Source organism: Microcaecilia unicolor, chromosome 1 (genome assembly GCF_901765095.1).
Source record: "Microcaecilia unicolor chromosome 1, aMicUni1.1, whole genome shotgun sequence".
NCBI classification, from domain to species: domain Eukaryota; kingdom Metazoa; phylum Chordata; class Amphibia; order Gymnophiona; family Siphonopidae; genus Microcaecilia; species Microcaecilia unicolor.
This window is the reverse complement of record NC_044031.1, coordinates 714,671,948-714,694,358: the sequence shown is the minus strand read 5'-3', so window position 1 is coordinate 714,694,358 and position 22,411 is coordinate 714,671,948. Positions and strand designations below refer to the sequence as shown.

The 22,411-nt window shown below is 42.2% G+C and overlaps 1 protein-coding gene across 3 annotated transcripts in view; it reads left to right on the top strand.

Moving 5' to 3' along the window:
- Window positions 1–22,411, top strand: part of DMXL2 (Dmx like 2) — a 369,136-nt gene that overhangs the window by 313,628 nt on the left and 33,097 nt on the right. For 2 of the 3 annotated variants that reach the window (XM_030189445.1, XM_030189458.1), the window contains 6 exons: window positions 6,404–6,521; window positions 8,910–8,972; window positions 11,716–11,802; window positions 11,916–12,037; window positions 13,605–13,740; window positions 18,454–18,514. In XM_030189445.1, coding sequence (XP_030045305.1) covers window positions 6,404–6,521; window positions 8,910–8,972; window positions 11,716–11,802; window positions 11,916–12,037; window positions 13,605–13,740; window positions 18,454–18,514 — 587 coding nt within the window. The remainder of the gene's footprint in view (window positions 1–6,403; window positions 6,522–8,909; window positions 8,973–11,715; window positions 11,803–11,915; window positions 12,038–13,604; window positions 13,741–18,453; window positions 18,515–22,411) is intronic. The other variant, XM_030189451.1, reaches the window with a different exon arrangement.

Below are 22,411 nucleotides of genomic sequence, written 5' to 3'. Positions count from 1 at the left end.
CCTCTCTCATTTCAAATTTCAGAAAAGAATTGGTATAGGAAGAAAAATAATAATTCTTCAATTCGACATGTCAAGTGCTTTTTTTTTTTTTTTTTTTTAACATATTTTATTGAAGATTTTGTTTGTTTTTTTTTACATCCAACTGGAAACAACACTGATCAAATAGTCATATAAGGCTTAGCTTACAACATCAAGGCGTCTCTTATCATAACATACCAACATTATAGAATTCCCTCTTCACAGCTTTTCCACATTTCCCTTTCCCCCTCCCTCCCTCCCATTTCGATCTCCCCCCCCCTGGAAGCCAGATTCTCTCTCGTTTCTCCTCATATGGGCCCCAAACTCTTTGAAACATCACTAGTAGGCCTTTCCTCATCGCAGTCAGCTTTGCCATTTGGTAAATGTACTCTACTTTATATCCTACCCTCTGTAGGGGGGGAGTTTCCAATGCTTTCCAAGCTCTTGCCAACTGCATTTTGGCCGCAGCAAATATTTGAACTACAAGCTTATGTTCCTGCACCTTCGTTTTTTTGGGGCGGGCATGCAGCAGGCAATACTCTATCTGACGTGTATAGCCCCCTGTACCCAAGCCATTAACTACATTTATTATCTGTTCCCAAAATGCACACACCTTGGGACAGTCCCACCAGATGTGTAGAAAGGATCCCTGTCCCCCACAATTACGCCAGCAATTCGTGGATACGTTCGGATAGATCTTATGAAGGCGCACTGGCGTATAGTACCACCAGAATAACATTTTATACCCACTTTCAGTCACCGGCTGAGTGATTGATGAGCGCAGCAAGAACCTAAAACTGTTGGCCCACCAGCTTATGGAGAAGTTCTTTTGCATCGCTTTCTCCCATCTGTCTGTATAGAATTCTAGCGGGGAGGACATGAGCAAAAGTGCTTTATAGAGTCTAGTTATACATCCCTTCCCTCCCCCCTCTCTTAGCGCCCGTTCTAAGCCCGTCTCTGCCAGCTCTAGCTCATCCCTTGCTTTCCTCTGAATGTAGTTCCTCACACAATGGTAGTAAACAAGGTCCTTGGCTGACAGATCATATTCTTCTTTCACTATTTCAAAATCTTTTACCGCATTCTCCTCCCATAATTGACCCAACCTATATAACCCTTTACGGGCCCATACCTGGTAGGTTTTTTCCTCCGCCCCTAGAGGAAAGCCAGGGGCTTCGCTTATAGCCGTTTGCAAAAAATATTGTCGTTCAGGAAACACTCTAGTTCTAATTTGTAGCCACGTGGTGAGCAGATGGGCCATTCCCACTGGCATCCTGCGAATTGCTGTCAAGATCTGTTGCTTTGGCCCCCATAGTACGTTACCTAAAAACTTAGTGCCCATCCATGCTCTTTCCCAATGAAGCCATTTCTTATTATTACTGGGCTGCCATTCAGCCAAGATTTTCAACTGGGCAGCTTGATAGTATAAGAGGAAATCAGGGACGCCCATCCCCCCCATCGTTGATGGATGGTGCATTGCTCTCCTACGAACTCTCGGTGGTTTCTTTTTCCAGATATAAGCAAATACTTTTCTATGTAATCGCTGGAAAAAGGAACGCGGTATAGGCACCGGGAGGGCCGTAAACATATACAATAACTTGGGCAGTATAACCATTTTTATTGCATTAATTCTGCCCGACCAGGATACTGTCATAGCTTCCCATCTATCTAATTCCAGAAATAGTTCTTTAACTTTAGGGGGGTAGTTTGCTTGGTAAAGCTTGTCTATTTTTGCTGTTATCTGAACACCCAAATATTTGATAGAATTTTGTGCCCAAATAAATGGGTATCTCTGTTGTAACTCTTGCACTTCTTTTTGGTCTACTGACAGATTTAGGATCTCAGATTTTGTCATATTGATCTTGAATCCTGACATCTTCCCATATTGCGCAAATACCTTCATCACCCTCTGCAGCGATAGAACCGGGTCAGAAATGGTCAGCAAAATATCATCAGCGAAGAGCATTATCTTATGCTCGCGTGCACCCCTAACCACTCCTCTAATGCCTGCATGCTCTCTAACTTTCCTGGCCAGAGGCTCTATAGTCAATGCGAACAGCAAGGGGGAGAGGGCACAGCCCTGCCTCGTGCCTCTATATAGTTGGACCGGATTGGATAGCCCATCATTAATCTTTAATAGAGCTAGAGGCTTGTCATATATGAGGCTTATCCACTTATCGAATCTCTCTCCCATGCCCAGCCTCGCCACCAGGGACTGCAGGAAGGCCCAGTCCACTCGGTCAAAGGCCTTCTCCGCATCTATCGATAGCAGCAACACCGGGCTCCCTTCCTCCTCAATCTGCTGGATCACATGCAGCAGGGTTCTGATGTTGTCACTGCCTTGGCGTCCCTCAATAAACCCTGTTTGATCTGGATGAATCAGGCGAGGCATCAGCCCCCCCAATCTATTGGCCAGAATTTTAGTGAAGATTTTGTAGTCATTATTTAGCAGGGATATGGGCCGGTATGACGCGCACTGTTGCGGGTCTTTCCCTGGCTTCAAGATCAATACTACCTCTGCTACTCTCCAAGAATATGGCAATGAGTTTTCCTCATCAAAGGACCTAATCGCCCTTAATAGCAGGGGGGCAAGCCATTTCCTAAACATCTTATAAAATCTTATTGGGAAGCCATCTGGGCCTGGAGCCTTATGCGTAGGCATCCCTGCTATCACCTCTTCCACTTCCTCTACTGTTATTGGCGCTGAAATGCCCTCTCGATCCTTCTCTGAGATCCCCTGTATACCCAGGTCGTTTATATATTCTTCCTGTTCTTCCCTATTTGCTGTTTGCTCCCTCTCATAGAGTTGACCATAGTAGTCCCAAAAAGCTTTTTGTATAGTCTCTGAGGAGGTGACCAACTCGCCTCCTGTAGATTTTATAGCAGCTATAGAATTACGTTGTGCTCGCTTTTGTAGTTTACGGGCCAATAACCTGCTAGCTTTATTCCCGAACTCAAAGTGCTCCTGTTGAGCTGCTTGTAATTGAATTGCTATCTCAGCTAGCTGTAGCTCGTTAAGTTGTCTACGTAGCTGTTGTATCTCCCCCTCTCGTGCACTATCTGTGGGGTCTGCCTTATGTGTCTTTTCCAAGTTCTCTAGTTGTTGGCGCAAAGTGGCTTCCCCTTTTTTCCTTTCCTTATCTATATGGGATTGCAAGGCAATGATATGGCCCCGCACGACCGCTTTCATACCTTCCCATACATTCACAGGACGGGCCTCTCCATTATCATTCAACATAATGTACTCCTCAATACACTTTTCTATTGTTCGTGCATGTTGGGGTCTAACAAAATGGCTTCATTCATACGCCAATTCCTATGACCCCTCTGCTCCCTTACAAGGCTGAGCACTAAACTGACCGAGCAGTGGTCTGACCAGGAGCAAGGCTCAATCTTGGTCTTACAAATTTTGCCTCTAAAGGCTTCCTCGCCTAACCAATAATCTATTCGTGAGTAAGTTTTATATTTAGGGGAGTAATATGTATAGTCCCTTTCAGTCCCATGGACCTCCCTCCAAATGTCCATAAGGCCCTCGCGGGCCATCCATTCACTCATTGCAACTCTATCCTTCTGGGCATACCCTGCTGTCCTCCCCGAGATATCTACACTCGGATTTAAGGTGACATTAAAATCGCCTCCAATCAAAAGATGGCCTTTATGTCAAGTGCTTTTGACTTGGTTGACCACAGCATATTATTATATTTATTAGATCTACTCGGGATCTGTGGTAAGGTCTTACATTGGTTCAATGGTTTCTTAAAGTCTAGAAGCTATCAAGTAAAACAGTCTGGTCACTTATCTTTGCCATGGTTGCCCAATTGAGGTGTTCCTCAGGGTTCACCATTTTCACCCATATTATTCAATGTCATGATGTCTCCTTTGGGTAGTATACTTGAAGCAACTGGTTTTAACACCTTCATGTATGCTGATGACATCACAATTTATATTCCTTTTGTGAACGACTTACAATAGATCTTATCTACCATTAAATCAGCCCTAAATAATAGTAATAATAATAAAACTTTATTTCTAGCCCACTATATCTGAGTCATTCCCTAAACTTAATGGAATCCAGGGTAGCTGATTTCAGATTGAAACTTAGTATAGATAAAACTAAATTCCTTATATTAACCAATAATTTTCATCCCATACCTTATAGTAATTTCACTATTAACAATATAACGTACCCATTAGATAGAACAATGACAATCCTGGGAGTATACCTCGATCAACATCTGACATTTGACTTCCACATTTCAAACATAGTCTCCTCTATCTTCAACTCACTAGTCCTTTTTCCCCCAAGTTCAATATTCCGCACATTGGTCCAATCCTTTAATACTTTCCAAACTTGACTATTTCAACACCGTTTATGCTGCATACAAGAATCATCAAATTAGAAAACTTCAAACAGCACAGAATACTGCTGACCGTCTGGTCTTCAGGGTACCATGTTACTCGAAAGCCTCCTTTTTACTTCTAAAATTACATTGGCTTCCATTAAAGGTCAGAATTAACTTTAAACTGTGTGTTTTTATATGCCAGATCTTGTATGGTATGTCTCCTTCATACATGCAAAACCCATTGAACTGGCTAAACGAAATATTCTAACCAGTTCTAGAGACTTCTTATCTCTTCACTGTCCTTGTTGTAAGAAAGTTATCTACAAATCTATTCATACTGCAGGCTTTTCCTATCAAAGCACTAAGAAATGGAGTTCATTGCCTAAACATCTTAGATTCCTAGTAGACTATGGGGCTCATTTTAAAAGCAGTTGCACTTATAAAGTTCAATAGGTTACTATGTAACTTTGTAAGTCTGAGTGCTTTGAAAATAAGCCTCCACATGTCTTTCTGCAAAATGCTGAAGACATTCTTGATGAGTACTACTTTTAATTATGACAAAATATGATTCAGTTGTTAATGATGTTATCTGTCTTCAATGCTTCTCTGATAGTAATAATCCATGCTTACTGTTCACTTTACCTTTTATTTTCAGTTAACGTTGTTTATTGCTTACAATCCACATTGGGAACCCCAACCCCCTCCGGGGTCCCTGTAGGGTTCTCAGTCCAAATCGGGGTTTATTCCCCCTTCCCTCATATTATTGCTTTGATTTAAATGTATCATCTTCAAAACAAGGGATAAACTTTAAGAATAAAACCACGGTTGTAGTGATATAATCTTTATTACATGCACGTGGCCTCCCAAGGAGAGAGCGAGATCTTGCCAGCTTTCCAACATGCACCAGGTTTGTGCTATATATTTTAAGAACAAGCCATGCAGAAATTAATTCCCAGGATATTTTGCACATTCAGTGCCATGTCCATTAAAAGATGTTAATGGATTTTCTGGGTGGCAAAGCCATTTGTTGTTTGACCTTTGACCTCATGCTACAACCAGCAGTAAATGTGTTATAATCCCTTAGGAGGCATCTTTCAAAGGCATTCTCTGGAGGTACCAAGTATGGCTCAGTTCAGAGAATAGTAGCACAAGATAAGCAACCTGAGGACAATTTTGAGATCATGCAAGGAGGCTGCAGACTTGCTGATACTTAGGACTCGCAGGCCTGATATTTTGAAATGGAAACGTTCCGCAGTGCTTCCCTGTGATACCAACCGGTCAGCTAATTTTGCAGGTGCAAAGTACATGGAGGTTAATCTGCAGAGCGGGAATTCCCTAGTCTTACCTTTGCTGACTCACCCCAGCACTGCCTCTTCCCCCAAAGAGGGAAGGCCAATTTTCAAAGGGTCCTTCTCCAAGGGTTAAACCCATTCCTCATGCATAGTAGTCCAGATTTTTCAAACGTTTCGCGTTGTCTAGATACATTCGCAACATAGAGTTTCATTTTAGAAAGGACATTTAGATTAGAAATTAGACATCCAAGTTGGGATGTCTGAAGTTCTGCTAGTATTTTAGAACAGGATCTGCCAATGTTGAGCTGGTTCTGAAATGCACGGAGAAATGAATGTCAGTGTCAATACCAATGAGGCAAAAAAGGTACATTGATGGCTATGTGGGAGCACATGAACATCCATGTTATAAAATGGCAGCATAGACATTCATGTGCAGGAATGTAGACATTTATGTGAGCCATTTTAGAAACATGAGCATCCATTTTCCCTGAAGCTGCCACAGAGTCTGGTATCCTTTGCCAGTTCCACTTTTGGCGCAGACATTAACCACTGGAGAATTAAGGGATGGCCTCCCTTAATCCTTCCATTGGAGCACTGCTCATTCTGAGAACAGTTCTAGTTCCTAGACGTCCCATAATACTGGGTCTAAATCTAGATGCTCAACTCTTTGGATGTAGAAGTCCATTCTCCTCCTGAAATCGAGCCTTATGGGTCTTAATTTGAAAAACACATTTTTGTTCTTTTGTTTTGCAGGTCACGAGATTATTCAGCCCTTCCTGTTCGAAGGCTCTGGCATTTCCTTGTGAAACAAGAGCTTCTGCAGGAGACGTTCATTAGATACATATTCACAAAGAAAAGAAAACAGAGTGAGGTAAACGAGGACACTGGATGAGGTTCTAGGCCTGGATGTTGTCATTATTTTAGGAATGCTTGTATGCATTATTATTATTTTTTTTGTAATGCCTGCTCATTCATTAGATAATAGTTATTATTTTGTTCATTATGTGGTGTTTTCATTTGGATTTTGGGATTTTAATTTTAAGTATTTTCTTCTTGGTAAGTAGTGTGTATAAATTTTGTGTTGTGGTTAGTTATCTAAAGCTTTACAAGTTTAGAACACGGTAAATTCTATTCAAGTTATTGCCTTTATGCAAAAGCCATACTACTTGAAATTGTGATCATAGGAGAGCTAAGTCTTTCAATGAACATACATTTGGTATATGGCAGGTATGATAGCTAAAACTAAATAAGACAGAAGCAGGTCAGAAAGCTGTGGAAAGGCTTTCATGAAACTGCAAAAGAAATTTACCAAAGTTCTGGTGCCATGGTAAATTCCATCAAAGCAGCCAAAATACAGTATAATATGTGAGCACCCACTCTCTAGTGATTTCTTTTATTACTCAGATTTGATATTCTGCAAAAATACAGCACAGTGTTCCAAGGTGGGTTACAAAATATTAAAAATGAGGAAAAACTGCAAAAACAGTTTTATGTTGCACATAAAATACATATTAATAATAACTAAAGTTTTCTGCAAATGTTAAATGTTTATTGGGCTATTTTAATATTTTTGACTAGCTTTGAAATAGAACATTAGTAAGTAGTAGTAGTAGAGCACTGGGTCCAGAATAATGAGAACAGGACCAGAATGAGAAAGAGAGAGAGAAATTAGAGAAAGTGTTAAATTGCCCGTGCCTTATGGTAATCTTAATAAATAGAAGAACAAAAATCACTGAACTAAACTACTTGCCGTCTAGTTTGCTTGTGTAATTTACCAGGGAGCCAATCACACACCATACGCTTACAAAATGAAAACAGAAGGCAGTGCTACCTGCAGAGCAGAGATTTAGGAATGGAACACATGCCATGTGCTTGACTAATAGCAATCAAAGTTGTATTGGTGTTTTTTTTTATCCCAATAGAGCAGAGGTTTTCACCCCGTCCTCGGGGCACACCCTGCCAGTTGGGTGTGTCCCGAAGACTTGGTTGAAAACCCCTACAATAGAGGGATGTAGTTAAAAATGTGGGCTGTCATTACGATGTGTTATTTTACCACTAACTCGTGCTGTTTTAGCACAGGTCCCATTTTATGCAATGAAAACTAGTTACTAAGAACTGGGGTTCACAGTAAAATAACCCATCTTAATGGTAGCCCACTTTGATAACTTCCCCCTAGAGTTGCCATTCTACCCACAATAAAGCAATAATGAAAACACTAGTGTGATTTTCAGATCCAAGTCCAGTGCTTCTGTGACGGTTTATCTGAGGTTTGGGGGCCACATCTTGCTCTCCCTACCTCTTTAAGTACTAAGACAGGAGATGAGGCACTGTTCCGAAAACCAAAAAGGTTTAGTCCAACTGTAGGTTGTTACCAAATACTTGTCCAGTTTCATGACTGTTTAAGCAGACAGGTGTAGCTTTACTCCTCAATCTGTTCAGTACTTTTCATCATCTTTTAGGCAGTTGATTGACCCTGGATCAGCATATATTCAGAATAGTGTTTTATTTACTTCTAGGCCTAGGCCTAGTAGTCTTTTGTGCTGACGGCCCTGAAAAGTTATTTTCAAAGTGAAATACCCTGCAGAGTATCCCACTGACAATTTAGACCATTCTCAAAGTGTAGGTACAGAATACCTGCATTGATGGGGGCATTTTCATTTAATTAATAGGAAAAACAGCTTCCACTTTCACCCAAAACAAGGATCACGTGTAACTCAGTGAGAAATATTGGGATATAAGTAGTTGTATTGATATTCTTTTTAGTATTAAATTAGTAAAAATAAGTTTTCCTCCAGCTATAACTGTTTCAGCACATGCATGTCAGCATGTACATACTTCACACTGCAGTCTTGCCACTGAACTGTGTGTGGTTTGCTGCATAATGTATCAATGGGCTACTGCCCTGTAGGATCAGAGGAAGGGACTATTATGACCATTTGAATTTTCTGCTGTACTTCTAATTGGTCATTTTGACAACTTTTAAGGAAAAGATTTATGCAGCGTAACCAAGACAGTAAAGAGTAAAAATGAAATAGTTAAGAACTTCTGTGTAAAATCTTTAAGTGATTTAGGGGATCATTGCAAAGTTGTGGTGTGTATTCATCTGGGTCTCCGTTGGTTCACTTGCCTGCATTTTACCAGGGCATTTTTGGGAGGGTGGCCTTTTTTGGTCTAGTTTTGGAATGTTTCATTCTTTTTTTTTATGTTTGTTTCTTTGTGCATGTGTTTTGTGTTTGTGGTTACGTGTGGTGTTATGTAGTCTGTAGAAGATCGTGTGGAGCAGGTCAAACAAAACTGCGTAGCAGAAGATCACAAAAGCAAGGTAGTATCCCATTCCCAATCCCTTGTCTCTAGCATATTCTTCAAAGTTCTGTGGGTCTTCCATTTGTTTGTGTATTAACGCTAAAAGGGTCCATGCACCGTTATAGTCCTGAGCCTGATACACCGAGCCAGTCCGATTTGCAGGCTGTCTGCAGTGACTGCTGAAGATGCATTGGTGTGCAGGGAGATCTTATGCATAGTTGCTGCGGATATATCCTGAAAACCAAATTGGCAGAGTGGTCCCCAAGGATCAGGCTGAGAACCACTGCAGTACTCACTGTATACTTTTGATATGATTGTATCATTAGCATCATGTGACTACACTGGTTTCTTTTGTGCCTGTTTGTATTCTATCACATTTGGTTGATCTAACTATGTCAAGCCTTCTGAAAGCTTCTATTAATAGCTTACCACTCTTCAAGGCATCTGCACGGTAATATATAGCCTAATTTGCAAAAGCATTTTTTGTGGATAAAACAGTGCTTTACATACAGAGAGAGAGGCTTTTACAAAACTACTCATCGAGTGTGCACATTAAAATACACGCATACAGCCTGGTACTTGCGCAACTTTCCCCAGACTGAATGGATGCATTCTGGGGACTGAATTAGGGAGGGGTTTGCATTTAGCCTCTTACCTTTGAAAATATGTTCATCAGTTCACAGAGATTTGTGTGTGTGCAAAAGCAAGTGTAAACATCAACGCATAGGGGTCCTTTTATTAAAAGGCATTATGCTCTTAACGCGCAGTTAGCACACGCTAACATGTTATTGCAGAATGCATTGCAGCATTTTACAGTATTCTGCCTGTGCACATTAAACCACACATTACCGACATTTTGGAAATTTGTTTTTGAAGGGATATGTCAGGAGCAGGGAATGGGCATTCCTGCGTTGATTAGTGCGTTATTTTATTTTTTAATTTGTTGCGTACAATTGATATACCGCCAAAGGCCTACACAAAGGCAGCTGAGTGGTTTACAAGGCAGAAAGAGCAAAACAGACAACTAGGCGGTTACAAAGCAGCTCGAAACACACTAGAGAGAGACAGGTAGAGAAGAGGTGGGTTTTAAGGGTTTACTTAAAAGCTGGGAGTGCAAGCTGGTTACTTGTGTGAAAAGAGAGGTCATTCCAGAGCTTTGGACCAACATGTCGGAAAGCAGAGTCACGGGAGATAGAGAGACTGAGTTGAGTGGGCGATGGTAAAACCAGACGATAATAATTAGCAGAGTGAAGACATCAGAGGGGAGCGTAGGGGATGAGGAAGTTGTTGAGATAGGCTGAAGCAGAGGGAGACCTTGACTTGTAAACCAGAAGTAGAATTTTGATCTTAATGTGGTTAGAGACAAGTAACCAGTGTTCTGAAAAAAAAAAAAAAGCAAGGGAATGACATGGGCAAAACAGTGGGCATTATGGAGGAGCTTAACTGCTGTGGACTGCACTAATTGTAGACGCTTGAGAGAACAGGTAAGCCAGCATAGAGGGAGTTGCAGTAGGCGATGTGGGACATCACAAGAGACAGGATAAGCGGACAAAGATGAGCTGCAGAAAGGAAGGAGCAAATTGACTGGAAGCGGTGGAGTGCAAAGAAAGAGGGGTGCAGCACAGTGTCAATGTGAGGCTTGAAAGTGAAAAAGGAATCAAAAGTAACAGAGAATCTTAACAGAGTCTTTGAAAGGAAGTGGGACTTTGTCAGGTGAAAGAGGGGGAAGGGAAATGTTGTGGAAAGGGGGGAAGAGAATGGACTCGCATTTAGAAGACTTAAAAAAGAGAAGATTAGTGTGCACTAACTGGGTAACAGAGTTAACGAGAGTACGTAGCACCTCCTAAATAGGAGGCAGTAATTGATCCCACATTAATTCTTTGCAGATCCCGTGCGCTAATGAGAACATTCGCATACATAAGAGTAGCCATACTGGGTCAGACCAATGGTCAATCTAGCCCAGTATCCTTTTTTCCAAACAGTGGCCAAGCCAGGTCACAAGTACCTGGTAGAAACCCAAATCATGTCAACACTCCATGCTACAAATCCCAGGGCAAGCAGTTGTTTCCCATGTCTGTCTCAATAGCAGACTATGGACTTTTCCTCCAGGAACTTGTCCAAACATTTTTTTGAACCCAGATATGCTAACCGCGGTTACCACCTCCTCCGGCAATTAAACCAAAAGACAAAAGCCATAAAAAATGCCGAGTTCATTCTGGGCTTAGCATGCAGGAAAGTCCCATGTTAAGCCCAGATTTTACTGCAGTTTAGTAAAATGACCCCCTAGATATCCTTATAGTGCTTTTCAAAGCATTGGTACACACTTGCTTTCGCCTTGGATATTTGCTGAAGCCCATGTAGAGAAAGTATGCGTTTATTTTTACATGTGCATGCAGTTACAGAACTTCTCTTACTGAATTTTCTGGAGGCTAAAAGCTCTGGATTTCATCTTAAATATATTAACCCACAGCAAATATCAGAATACTTCTATGTGCTCTGTCATGTTATACCTCAAACAGTCACTGTATAAGTGTCTAACTTCAGGCTTCCCATAGTTCTAATAAAAAGCAAAAAAGAAACATTTTTTATACTATGCTTTGCTTTTTATTTAACTTTCCTGTCTTTGAAAATATGTCCTGCAGGCCTGTGAATGTTAATTCTCTTACAAATGCTATACCCACTGAACCTTCTTGCATGCTTTATTAGCTTTATATTGAGTGATGTTATTTTGGAGATTAAATGCAGTGGTTTTTGTGTTGCAGGTTGAAGCAGATCTTGGTTACCCTGGAGGAAAAGCAAAGATCATTCACAAAGAGTCTGATATGATCATGGCATTTGCCATTAATAAGGTAACAAAAAAGTGCCTTTTTCAAGTATTATCATACTTAATGAGGTTTTGGGCTGCTGCTCAAATGCCAATCGGTTTAAACTGGTACATCTTTCTGCATTTGGTTGTGCATAGGCAAACTGCAATGAAATTGTTCTGGCTTCTACCCATGATGTGCAAGAATTGGATATTACTTGTCTGTTGACTGGTCAGCCCTACGTATGGATAGGAGAAGAATATGACAGAGAATCTAAAAGGTTTGTTATTTTCATGCAGAGTAAATGTTCATATACTCTCTAGAGAATTACATGGGGATGGGGACCTGCAGTAACCGCGGGGACGAGTACAGAGCCCATGGGGACAGGGACAGATTTTCTACTTTGAAGCCTGTAAATGAATTGGACTGTTTATGTTTGAGTGATGCAGACAATGATATTTTGATTTTTGGGTAAAACAAGCAAATATACTGGCCACAACTAGCAAAATTTGCATGGGGCAACCTGTACATTCATGCAACCAGCACATCTTCTAAGAAGACATCTATTGAATGAAGGACTGTGAATGACAGGAGAGCTAGACTGAATCCTGAAATTATTGATGACTTATTCATCCACAGATTAAAAAATCATAACAGTGCTTCATAGGGCATATTACTCCCCCACTAGGGTATACAGAACAGGTTGTATTTTGTCCCCCTGGACATTTTAACAGGGTGGATTAGGATTCCTTGGGTTAGTTGAAGTCAGCTATTGTTGGGGTTGGAAGGGTAGAGGGTGTTGGTGGAAGGGTTATTATAGTTGCTCGTTGTTATTGTTTTCTATTTGTGATTTATAAACAGTTGCACAGCATATTGTTCCTTTTCATACTTTAATGAAAAAGATTTAAATATAAAATCATAAGTGTTGAGGCTTCTGCAGATGAGGACAGAGCCAACAGGGATGGCATTACATTTAGCTGTACTACCAGCAGCAGTTAGCTTGGCTGCAGCTCCAAAAAAAATAAACCTCAACAGCTCTCTACTGACCTCATTACCAACTCCCTTGATTCCAGCCTGACCGCCAATGGCATAGCACCCCCCCCCCCCCCCCAGCATTACTTATAAACTATAAACCCCTCCCCGGCACTTACTGGGGACATCCCTAGTGGAATAGTGGCCAGGGAGGGAGCACAATCCTCTTCTGCTTCCATGCATTACCGCCTGGGATCAAAATGATGATTATCGGTAGTCTTACAGTACTACCACTAAGGTCAAGCTGCCAAAGTTTTGTTACTGCTAGAGATCACAGATGCCATGTCGAACCTTGACGGCAATGCGGGTGGAGCATAGGGAGATCGCTCCTGCTCTGGCCATTATACTACCAAGGAATACCCTCAGTAAGTGGTGGGGAGGGGATCAGGTAATGCTGTATGGTATTATGTGATTGGGGGCTGGTTGACACATTTGGGGGCCACATTGCAGCTTAAGGGCATCTGTGTTGTCCGTTGATATATTTAACATGGGCCCAAGCGGTTAGTTGGTACCCTGGGCGTTAACTGCAGAGCATTTGCTGAAACAGGTCCCTAACTGCACAGGCATTGCACTTACCATGGGTTAATTTTTGCTCCAATTAGCAATGGGTTTGGGTGGAGTACGTGTTGACTCACATGGTGCAAACAGGCTCCTCTATGTTGAAACAGGAGCAGAATATTCAGATATCAGAGCACAAGCACTCAAGGCAACATTTAAATAACTTTATTCTTCATTGTCAAAGTGTGCTTTTTTTTTTAATGGCGTTTGCAGCCAGGGAATGATCTATAAAACTTGAATGTTAATCTATTTTTTAGTTCAGATGATGACTATCGTGGTTCGACATTAACTCTCCATCAGCCCAGTGCAACATCCTTCACAATTAGTCAGATGCAGCCATCCTCATCCACACCCTGGCTGGGCAGTGGCCTGACTAGTACTGGAGCAGGAGTGGTATGTAATTGCACCATATCTTTTTTAATATATTTGTTTTTATATATATTTTCTCTGTTTTTATTTAAAATTAGATTTTTAACTACCTATCTTGTTAAATGCTCATTGTGGTTCACAAATAAACATATAAAATGCAAAATATAAACATCATAACATTGTTTCTGAATGTCATAATCCACTGAAATAAAGGTTGGGAAGAATGTTGACCCATTTAGCTTTTATCAGGTTTGAAAATGAGACATAAGTGTGTTAAATGTAAAAAAAGGAATCACCTTCAAGGAGTTTGACTTAATTTCTCTGAATCTGTGAGGACTAACCTTCATTGCACTATTTTGTTCACTCCATTGTTAGAAACTTTGCAGTACAGTTAGCAAAGGACTGTGCTTACACTGTCACTATAATTGTAAATTACCTATATTCATGTACAGTTAAGAGTTAGCTTTATAAAACATTTTGCTGCATAAAAGTATGTGACTTTGAGTATACATGTTCAGAGAATGAGTTTGTGTGGAACATCAGCAGAGTTGCAATTTGTGTGTGTGTTTTATAAAATATGCATGTATCTTGTTAATATTTAGGTCTGCTCCTGAGCAGAGAGGTAAATGTCAGTGACCTCAATCTAGGCAATATTTCTGCAAGGTTTGTGGTAGTATTTTACAAAAGATACATAAAGCAGGCTGCAGATAGGTGCTTTTTTGCCCTTTGCACACGGGCAAACGTTTATAAAATTATCCTCAACTTATGTATCACCTTAGGTGAGTTTCTGCTAAAAGGCAGTAAATAAATCTTTCATAAATATAAGTATCCCAAATGCAATTATTTTAATAGCCACCAGGTGGCAGAAAGGGCCTGACTACTTGGATGTAGTTTTTGAAAAGTTCTTCTAGCTGTTAATGCTAGCAATTAGACAAAAGGCTTTGGGCTTTAAATGAGTTGTAACCAGTGGCATACCTAGGGTAGTTGACACCCGGGGCTGGTCATTTTTTAACACCCCCCCTCCAAAATCCAGTACTAGGCATACCGAAAATACAAAACACTCAGGACCTATAGAGCAATTCTACCATACCATAAGCAGTAATTTGTACGAGTCACACAAGGAAAAGGAAAGCATCTTAAGCACTACAGTGAGCACTAGAACATCAGTTCATCTATTGTAAAACGAAACCAGACAGAATAGTACAGATCGTTGATCCTGCACAGTCAATGCCAACTGAAAACCATGTCTTTTTCACAAACACAGATACACCCTAATCCACTATGGAATAAGTAATCATAAACTTTCTATTTAGACAAAAATTAAACTGAACCCCCGATGCCAGACTCTGCATACAATGCAACACCACAGAAACAGAAAATGTCCCCTAGTACTGTGCAAAATATAAAGACAGCAGTGTAAATTTGAAAAAAACTAACAAATACCAATCACCACTTTACAAATTAACAAATAGAAATAAAACAAATAATATCATTTTATTGGACTAATACATTTAGCTTTCAGAGGCCAAAACCTCCTTCCTCAGGTCAATACAGTATAGTGCTGTTACAGTATCCTATCCTGACCTGAGGAAGGGGGTTTTGTTCTCCAAAAGTAAAATGTATTAAAATTAGTCCAATAAAAAGATTACCTTATTTACATGTTCTATTTATAAACATTTATTAACACAGCTACAATACTACTTTATCCTAAAGCAAAAAAATAAAAATATATATTTTATTTACAGTTTGTTGTCTCTGGTCTCTGCTTTCCTCATCTTCTTTTCACTGTCTTCCTTCCATCCAGTGTCTGCCCTCTCTGCTGTCCCCTCCATCCACTGTCTGCCCTCTCTCACCCTTCCGTCCACTGTCTGCCCTCTCTCTCTGCCCCTTCCGTCCACTGTCTGCCCTCTCTCTCTGCCCCTTCCGTCCACTGTCTGCCCTCTCTCTTTGCCCCTTCCGTCCACTGTCTGCCCCCTCTCTCTGCCCCTTCCGTCCACTGTCTGCCCCCTCTCTCTGCCCCTTCCGTCCACTGTCTGCCCTCTCTCTCTGCCCCTTCCGTCCACTGTCTGCCCTCTCTCTCTGCCCCTTCAATCTACCATTTGTCCTCCCTCTCCCATACATCCAGGGTCTGCCCTCCCACTCGCTCCCCCTTCCATCCAGGATCTGTCCCCTCTCTCTCTACCCCCTCTTTTTGGCCCCCAGTTCTAGCCCCATTATCCCACCTGCCCCCTTTTCAGCCCCCAGTTTCAGCTCCACTATCCCATCAGCCCCCAGTTTCAGCCCCAGCCACTTCTCCCTGTCCCCCCTTTTTAGCCCCGAGTCCCCAGCTTCAGCCCCAGCCACTTCTCCCTGTCCCCTTTTCAGCCCCCAGTCCCCACAGTTTCAGCCCCTTTTCAGCCCTCAGTTCCAGTACTGGTTCCCGTTCCCTTCATCCACATGCTTTGCATTAGGGCCCCCCTTTTCAGCCCCAGAACCATTCTCCCACCTGGCCCAGGCATAGCCCCATTCTCCCTCCTGCCCCCTTCTCAGACCCCAGTTCCAGCCCCCTTCTGCCATCTGAGACCCCCTCCCCGACCCAGTCCCCCACCTGCCTACCAGCTTTGTCACCAGGCGACCCTCTTCTCCCGGCACCTGACCCAGCCTTTAAAAAAAAATCTATGAAGCGGCGGTGCTGCACCTCGCGTCTGCTCTGCATGTAAAGGAAGAAAAATCCCTCACTGTGTCCCGCCCTCTGATGTAACTTCCTATTTCCGCGAGGGCAGGACACAGTGAGGGAAGGCCGGCCAATGAGGCAATTTTTCTTCCTTTACACGCAGAGCAGACGCGAGGTGCTGCGCCGCCGCTTCATTGATTTTTTTTAAAGGCTGGGTCAGGTGCCGGGTGGCAGGAGAAGAGGGTCGTCTGGCGACGGAGCTGGTAGGCAGGTGGGGACTGGGGCGTCAGCGGAGCACCCCCCACTCGTTGACACCCGGTGCGGACCGCCCCGCCCTTGGTACGCCACTGATTGTAACTGTGATTTCTATCTGCTAAACATTTTTCATATAGACAAAACAGAGAATATCTTTAGTAAACAAGCCTCTCAGTGCAGCTCTTTGATTTTGTAAACTCTGAAAACGTTCACCTAGACAGGTGTTTACCATATTGTGGGTTGTGACCTCAAATGGGTCACAAAATTAGTGGATTGGTGCCACAAGAACAAGGCTGCTCCTCATAAGACACTTCGTTGTCTTTCTACTCTTGATTTTCCACTGTAACCTACAGCACCACTGCACAGAGCCATGAGAGCCAGTGCACACATACAGGACCTCTGCAACACAGGCTTCCTATTAGAGCTGTGAAGTGGGCCTGTACTGACTGCTGATGCTGCTTTCCCACTTTTTGTGTAAGGAGAAGTAGGGAAATTGGGTCTTGTCTGGGATCATGGACATTTTCAAGGCTAACGGTAGAGGCTGAATGAAACTTGGTTTTTTGGGTTTGGCCAAAATTTGCCACTCTGTTTTGGTTGAAACCGAAACTGCCTCCCACAACAAAAGAAGCCGCCTCCTCCCCCCAACCCCAAAGAGGAGCCCCATCCTGAACCGACCTATAGGCCCCCCCCCCCCCAGAGTCTTCTCACTCCCAGACCCCTATGCGTTGATGTTTACACTTATAGTTAGAGATATGTGTTTTTAGTACAACATTTTTTTAAACTAAAGGCCCAATCTGTATTATAGCCACACCGTTTCTTTTCAAAACACCTCCTCCTCCCCTTGTTCAAGCGCTCATGCTTTACATAGAGCAGTTTGGCATATGCACAGGATCCTCCAAAAGACCAGCAAAACAGTGCCTAATATTTAACTACATTCAGTGATGAATAGCTGTTTAGGGGATGTTTAAATTAGAAAAATGAAAGCATTATTTAGGCCCAGAGACAATTTAATAAAGGCCCCTTTTACAAAGCTGCGGCAAAAGGGGGCCCATTTACAAAGCTGGTAGAAGGGAAGTTCTCGCTTTCCTGCAGGAAATGGCCAGGCAGCAAATAAAGGATTTGGTGGGGGGGGGGGGGGGGGAGCTCTTACTGCCACCCATTGAGATGGCGGTAAGGGTTCCCGTGCTAACCGGGCAGCGTGCAGCACTGCCCGATTACCACCGGGTACAGTCCGGCGCTACAAAAATAAATACATTTTTGTAGTGCCGGAAATGACGGCGCAGTAGGGGTGGGAGGTACCGCCAGGCTGCATGGTAGACCAGTGGTACTTCCTGTATAGCGAGCAGTAAGCCCACGTTTTACCACATTGGGCTTACTGCCACTTAGTAAAAGGAGCCCTAATTGTCTTAAATGCCAGCTGTGTGCTTGGAAGAGAATTTTTGCCTATTCTGCTTACTCAAAATTGCATATTTCTTGTACTGCAGTGGAGGAGTAGCCTAGTGGTTAGTGCAGCAGCCTCTGATCCTGGGGAACTGTGTTTGATTCCCACTGCTGCTCCTTGTGACTCTGGGCAAGTCACTTAACCCTCTATTGTCCCAGGTACAAAATAAGTACCTGAGTATATGTAAACTGCTTTGAATGTAGTTGGAAAAAACCACAGAAAGGCAGTATATAAGTCCCATTCCCTTTTTTCCCCTTAATTAACATGCTGGTGCTAATTCATAAGAATAAAATGAAAATAATTTTACTTTTCCAGACTTACACCAAAGGATTCAGTGTTTGTTTTTAAATTGAACATTCATTTCACTTTTTGTGTTTGTCCATTAAAGCTTATAAAAAGAAACCTGAATAATGTGAAGAGAATGGCATCACATCCAGTTCATCAGTACTGTAAGTAATTGCAACCTTTTCAATTGACTTCAGTAGAGTGAAACTCTCGAGGGTGCAGGACCTTCAAGCCCTACCTGTGGTTGCTTCGGAGGCAGTTTTAGAAGAGAGATGTACTGCTCATACATGTAAAAAGCATGTTTGCAAGTGTAAATTGGCATGTACATGTAAGCACTGTTCCCTATGTGTGTGTGTGGGGGGGGTCAATATTCTGTTCTCAGTCACTTGGGACAGGCAGCTTTCCTGTACAGCGTTCCTGTTCATCACTATTGAAAATGTGTTAGTGAAAGCAACCCCTACTAGCAGGACTGTAGGCGGAGGACTTCCACTCAGCTTAGAGGGATCGGTGCATGTAAGTAGCAATTTTATATCAATTGCTACTTAAATGTATATGCGACAACATGCAGAGATTTAAAGGAGGCCTATTTTGGACTTGGTTTGGGTGGTCCTCTAAATTATATAAAATATTCTTACTCCACCTGTCCAGTCCAAATGCATATGTTTTGCACCCTTACCATAAGTACATAAGTATTGCCATACTATGACAGACCACAGGTCCATCAAACCCAGCATCCTGTTTCCAATAGTGGCCAATCCAGGTCACAAATACCTGGTAAGATCCCAAAAAAGTACAAAACATTCTATACTGCTTATCCCAGAAATAGTGGGTTTTCCCCAAGTCCATTTAATAATGGTCTATGGACTTTTTCTTTAGGAAGCTTCCAAACCTTTTTTAAACTCCGCTAAGCTAACCGCCTTTACCACATTCTCTGGCAACAAATTCCAGAGTTTAATTACACGTTGAGTGAAGATAAATTTTCTCAGATTCGTTTTAAATTTACTACACTGTAGCTTCATCGCATGCCCCCAGTCCTAGTATTTTTGGAAAGCGCAAACAGATGCTTCACATCTACCCGTTCCACTCATTTTATAGACCTCTATCATATCTCCCCTCAGCTGCCTTTTCTCCAAGTTGAAGAGTCCTAGCCGCTTTAGCCTTTCCTCATAGGGAAGTCTTTCCATCCCCTTTATCATTTTCGTCGCCCTTCTCTGCACCTGCATAACCATGGACTCCTTCCTACCAGCAGGTGTTAAGGACATGCAGATGAATGATTGGTCAATAAGGCATATCATCTAAGCAGTGCTGATGTTTTAAAGTGTGTTAAAAGAAAATTTTGGTTCCTGTCAACAATGAAACATTAGCGCCGGTTTTTGTGAGAAAGTTTAGGGATTGAGTGGAATGGATGCACGTTTCCATATAAAATTCTGAATTGGTATGTAGTAGTATCCTATAATGTATATCATGTTCCCTGGAAACCCTCTACATAAAGAGGGTCCAGCCAATATTTAGCCGGCAACGGTCACCATTTATTTTTTAAACACTGACTGTTGCTGACTAGATTAGGCCTGGATTTTCAGTACCAGGCCATGGGCGGACTCCAGCACTGAATATCCAGAACTAGTTTTCCCAGTGTTGGGTGCTGGGACTCATGTGGGTCCCAGATGATATTCAGCCAGGCCTGCTTAAGACAGTTTTATGCAGGTCCCGGCTGAATATCGTTGGAACCTACAAAACCTTTTTATTGCATTGAAAAAAAAACAAATCCCCAGTTTTCCCCCTCCTGGCCCCCTGACAAAGTCCCCTCCTTCTCTCCCTCCAGCCCGCCACAATCTAGGTTTCCCTCCTCCCCCCCCCCCCCTCCCCGGGCCTACTGATGTCCCTGGTGGTCCATGGGGGTCATTCAGGGCAGGAGTGAAGTAGCATGAGCTTAGAGAGGTCACGGCAGCCATTTTTTTCAGGGAAACCACAAGGGACAGGAGGGAGTGCCCTTCGCTCTAACCACCATGGATGTCTCAGTAAGCCTTGGGGACCTATGTGGATGGCAGGGGAGGGGGAACTTAATCATGGCAGTGGACTGGGAGGAAGGGGGAGGGAAGGAGGGAGCTTTGCCAAGGGGGCCAGGAGGGGAATTGGGGTTTTAAAGCAAAAAAAAAAATTATGCAGGTGCCAGCCAATATTCAGTGTCAGCACCCACATAGCTAAGTGGCCTATTTTAGCACAGTTGTTGAACTGGCTTAAATTAGACCACTTAGCTATGTGGGTGCTAGCACTGAATGTCGGCACCTGCATAACCCTGGGCTCCTTCCTAATGCCGCCCCCCTATACTGCTCCTGACCTGCCCCTTTTTTGCGGTGATCAGAGACAATATTCAACGTCACTGCCTGCTTTAGTGCCAATGAACATTGGGGGTTAGGCAGCAAAAGGTGACTTAAGCAAGCAGGAGTCTCTCCTGCCTCTGAAATCACTTTGAATGTTGGCTGAGGTATGTTTATAATGGGTCACCTATGTGTCAAGGCAAAATAAGCACTTATTTTGAGTCAATTTTATAAAGACATATAGACACCTATATGTCTTTATAAAATATGAGAGGTTTTTCTGCAGAAATTGTGGCTAGATTGAAGCTGCATATATTTGCACCAGCGTGGGAGCTGGTGTAAATGTAAGTACATAGTCAAACAGTCTGTGCTACTCTATGTATTTAAAGGACATGCATAGTTTGTGACTCCGCCTATTCTCTGCCCAAGCTCCACCCCAGAACATGCCTACATAAGTATCATGTAAAAGCATGTGCTGTTTTTCACACCTGTACCAGTGGCGTAGCCAGACAGCCAATTTTGGGTGGGCCTGAGCCTAAAGTGGGTGGGCACAAAATTATCTCTGCCCCGCCATACCTGCACCTCAAAATATAAATACTTTAGCTAATGAGGATCCTCAAGCTCTGTTAGCTGAAGACTTTCTCCGAAGGCAATTAATACCAATCGGTCCACCGCTTTTCTCTCTTCCCCGCCTCCAGTCTCCGGTCTGGCACCTCTCCCTAGCTCCACCCCATTGACAATTAATACCTTTAATTAAATTTAGATATTAGATATGTATCAAATGTCAAAGAATTTTAGATATTAGATATGTGTCATATGTCAAAAAATAAAGTGGTTGCTCAAAGCATATACTAACCACAATCGCTCAACTGCAAAACACTATGCACAAATTTGTGCAAAAACACACTCAGAACCTTACTGTATCATAAATATTACACTGGGCAGAACCTAATACACCAATATACCACCCATACGGAAAATGCAGACCGTCAACAATATGAAACAAGGGATCATATCACAATTCTCATGTAGAGCCACTAAACACCTTTTTAGAGTGGATAGTGTTCACAATGAGCTCCTTTTATTAACGACCATATTTTATAACAATCCTTCAAGAGGTAGTGTGTCATGATTTAGGCTCTACACCATTTCTGATGTTTTGGTGCCACCTCAGTAAGGCCAACACACAATCTCTCCACTGCAAAACACTATACACAAACTTGTGCAAAAACACACTCATAACCTTACCAAACCATAACAGCACTAATTCCAAGGACAGGACGAGCTACAACCTTATGCGTGGAAAGGCAGCACTATAATTACACCGGGCTCTAAAACACCAGTACACAACCTAATGAAACAAAACAAAAAAGGCTGCAAATACTACACGCTAGCAGAATACTGCACCTTGATCACACATGAAAAACACATGACACAACAGTGTAGCGCTCTAGAAATGTTAAATAGTAGTAGTAGTAATATGAAGGCAAATTTCTGAACTGGAAAGTTACCTCAAGAAGTCAGACTCAGCATGCAGTAATACTAGAAAAATTGAAATTTACATGCAAAATATCACAGATGCACATTTCCAAAAGCTGACATATTCCAATTAATAAATTCTGAATTAAAAAATGTTTTCTACCTTTGTTGTCTGATCATTTAGTTTTTCTATTCGCTTTGGTCCCAGTGTCTTCTGTTTTATGCAGTGTCTTCTTTCTATTTGATATTTTTTCACTCACCATG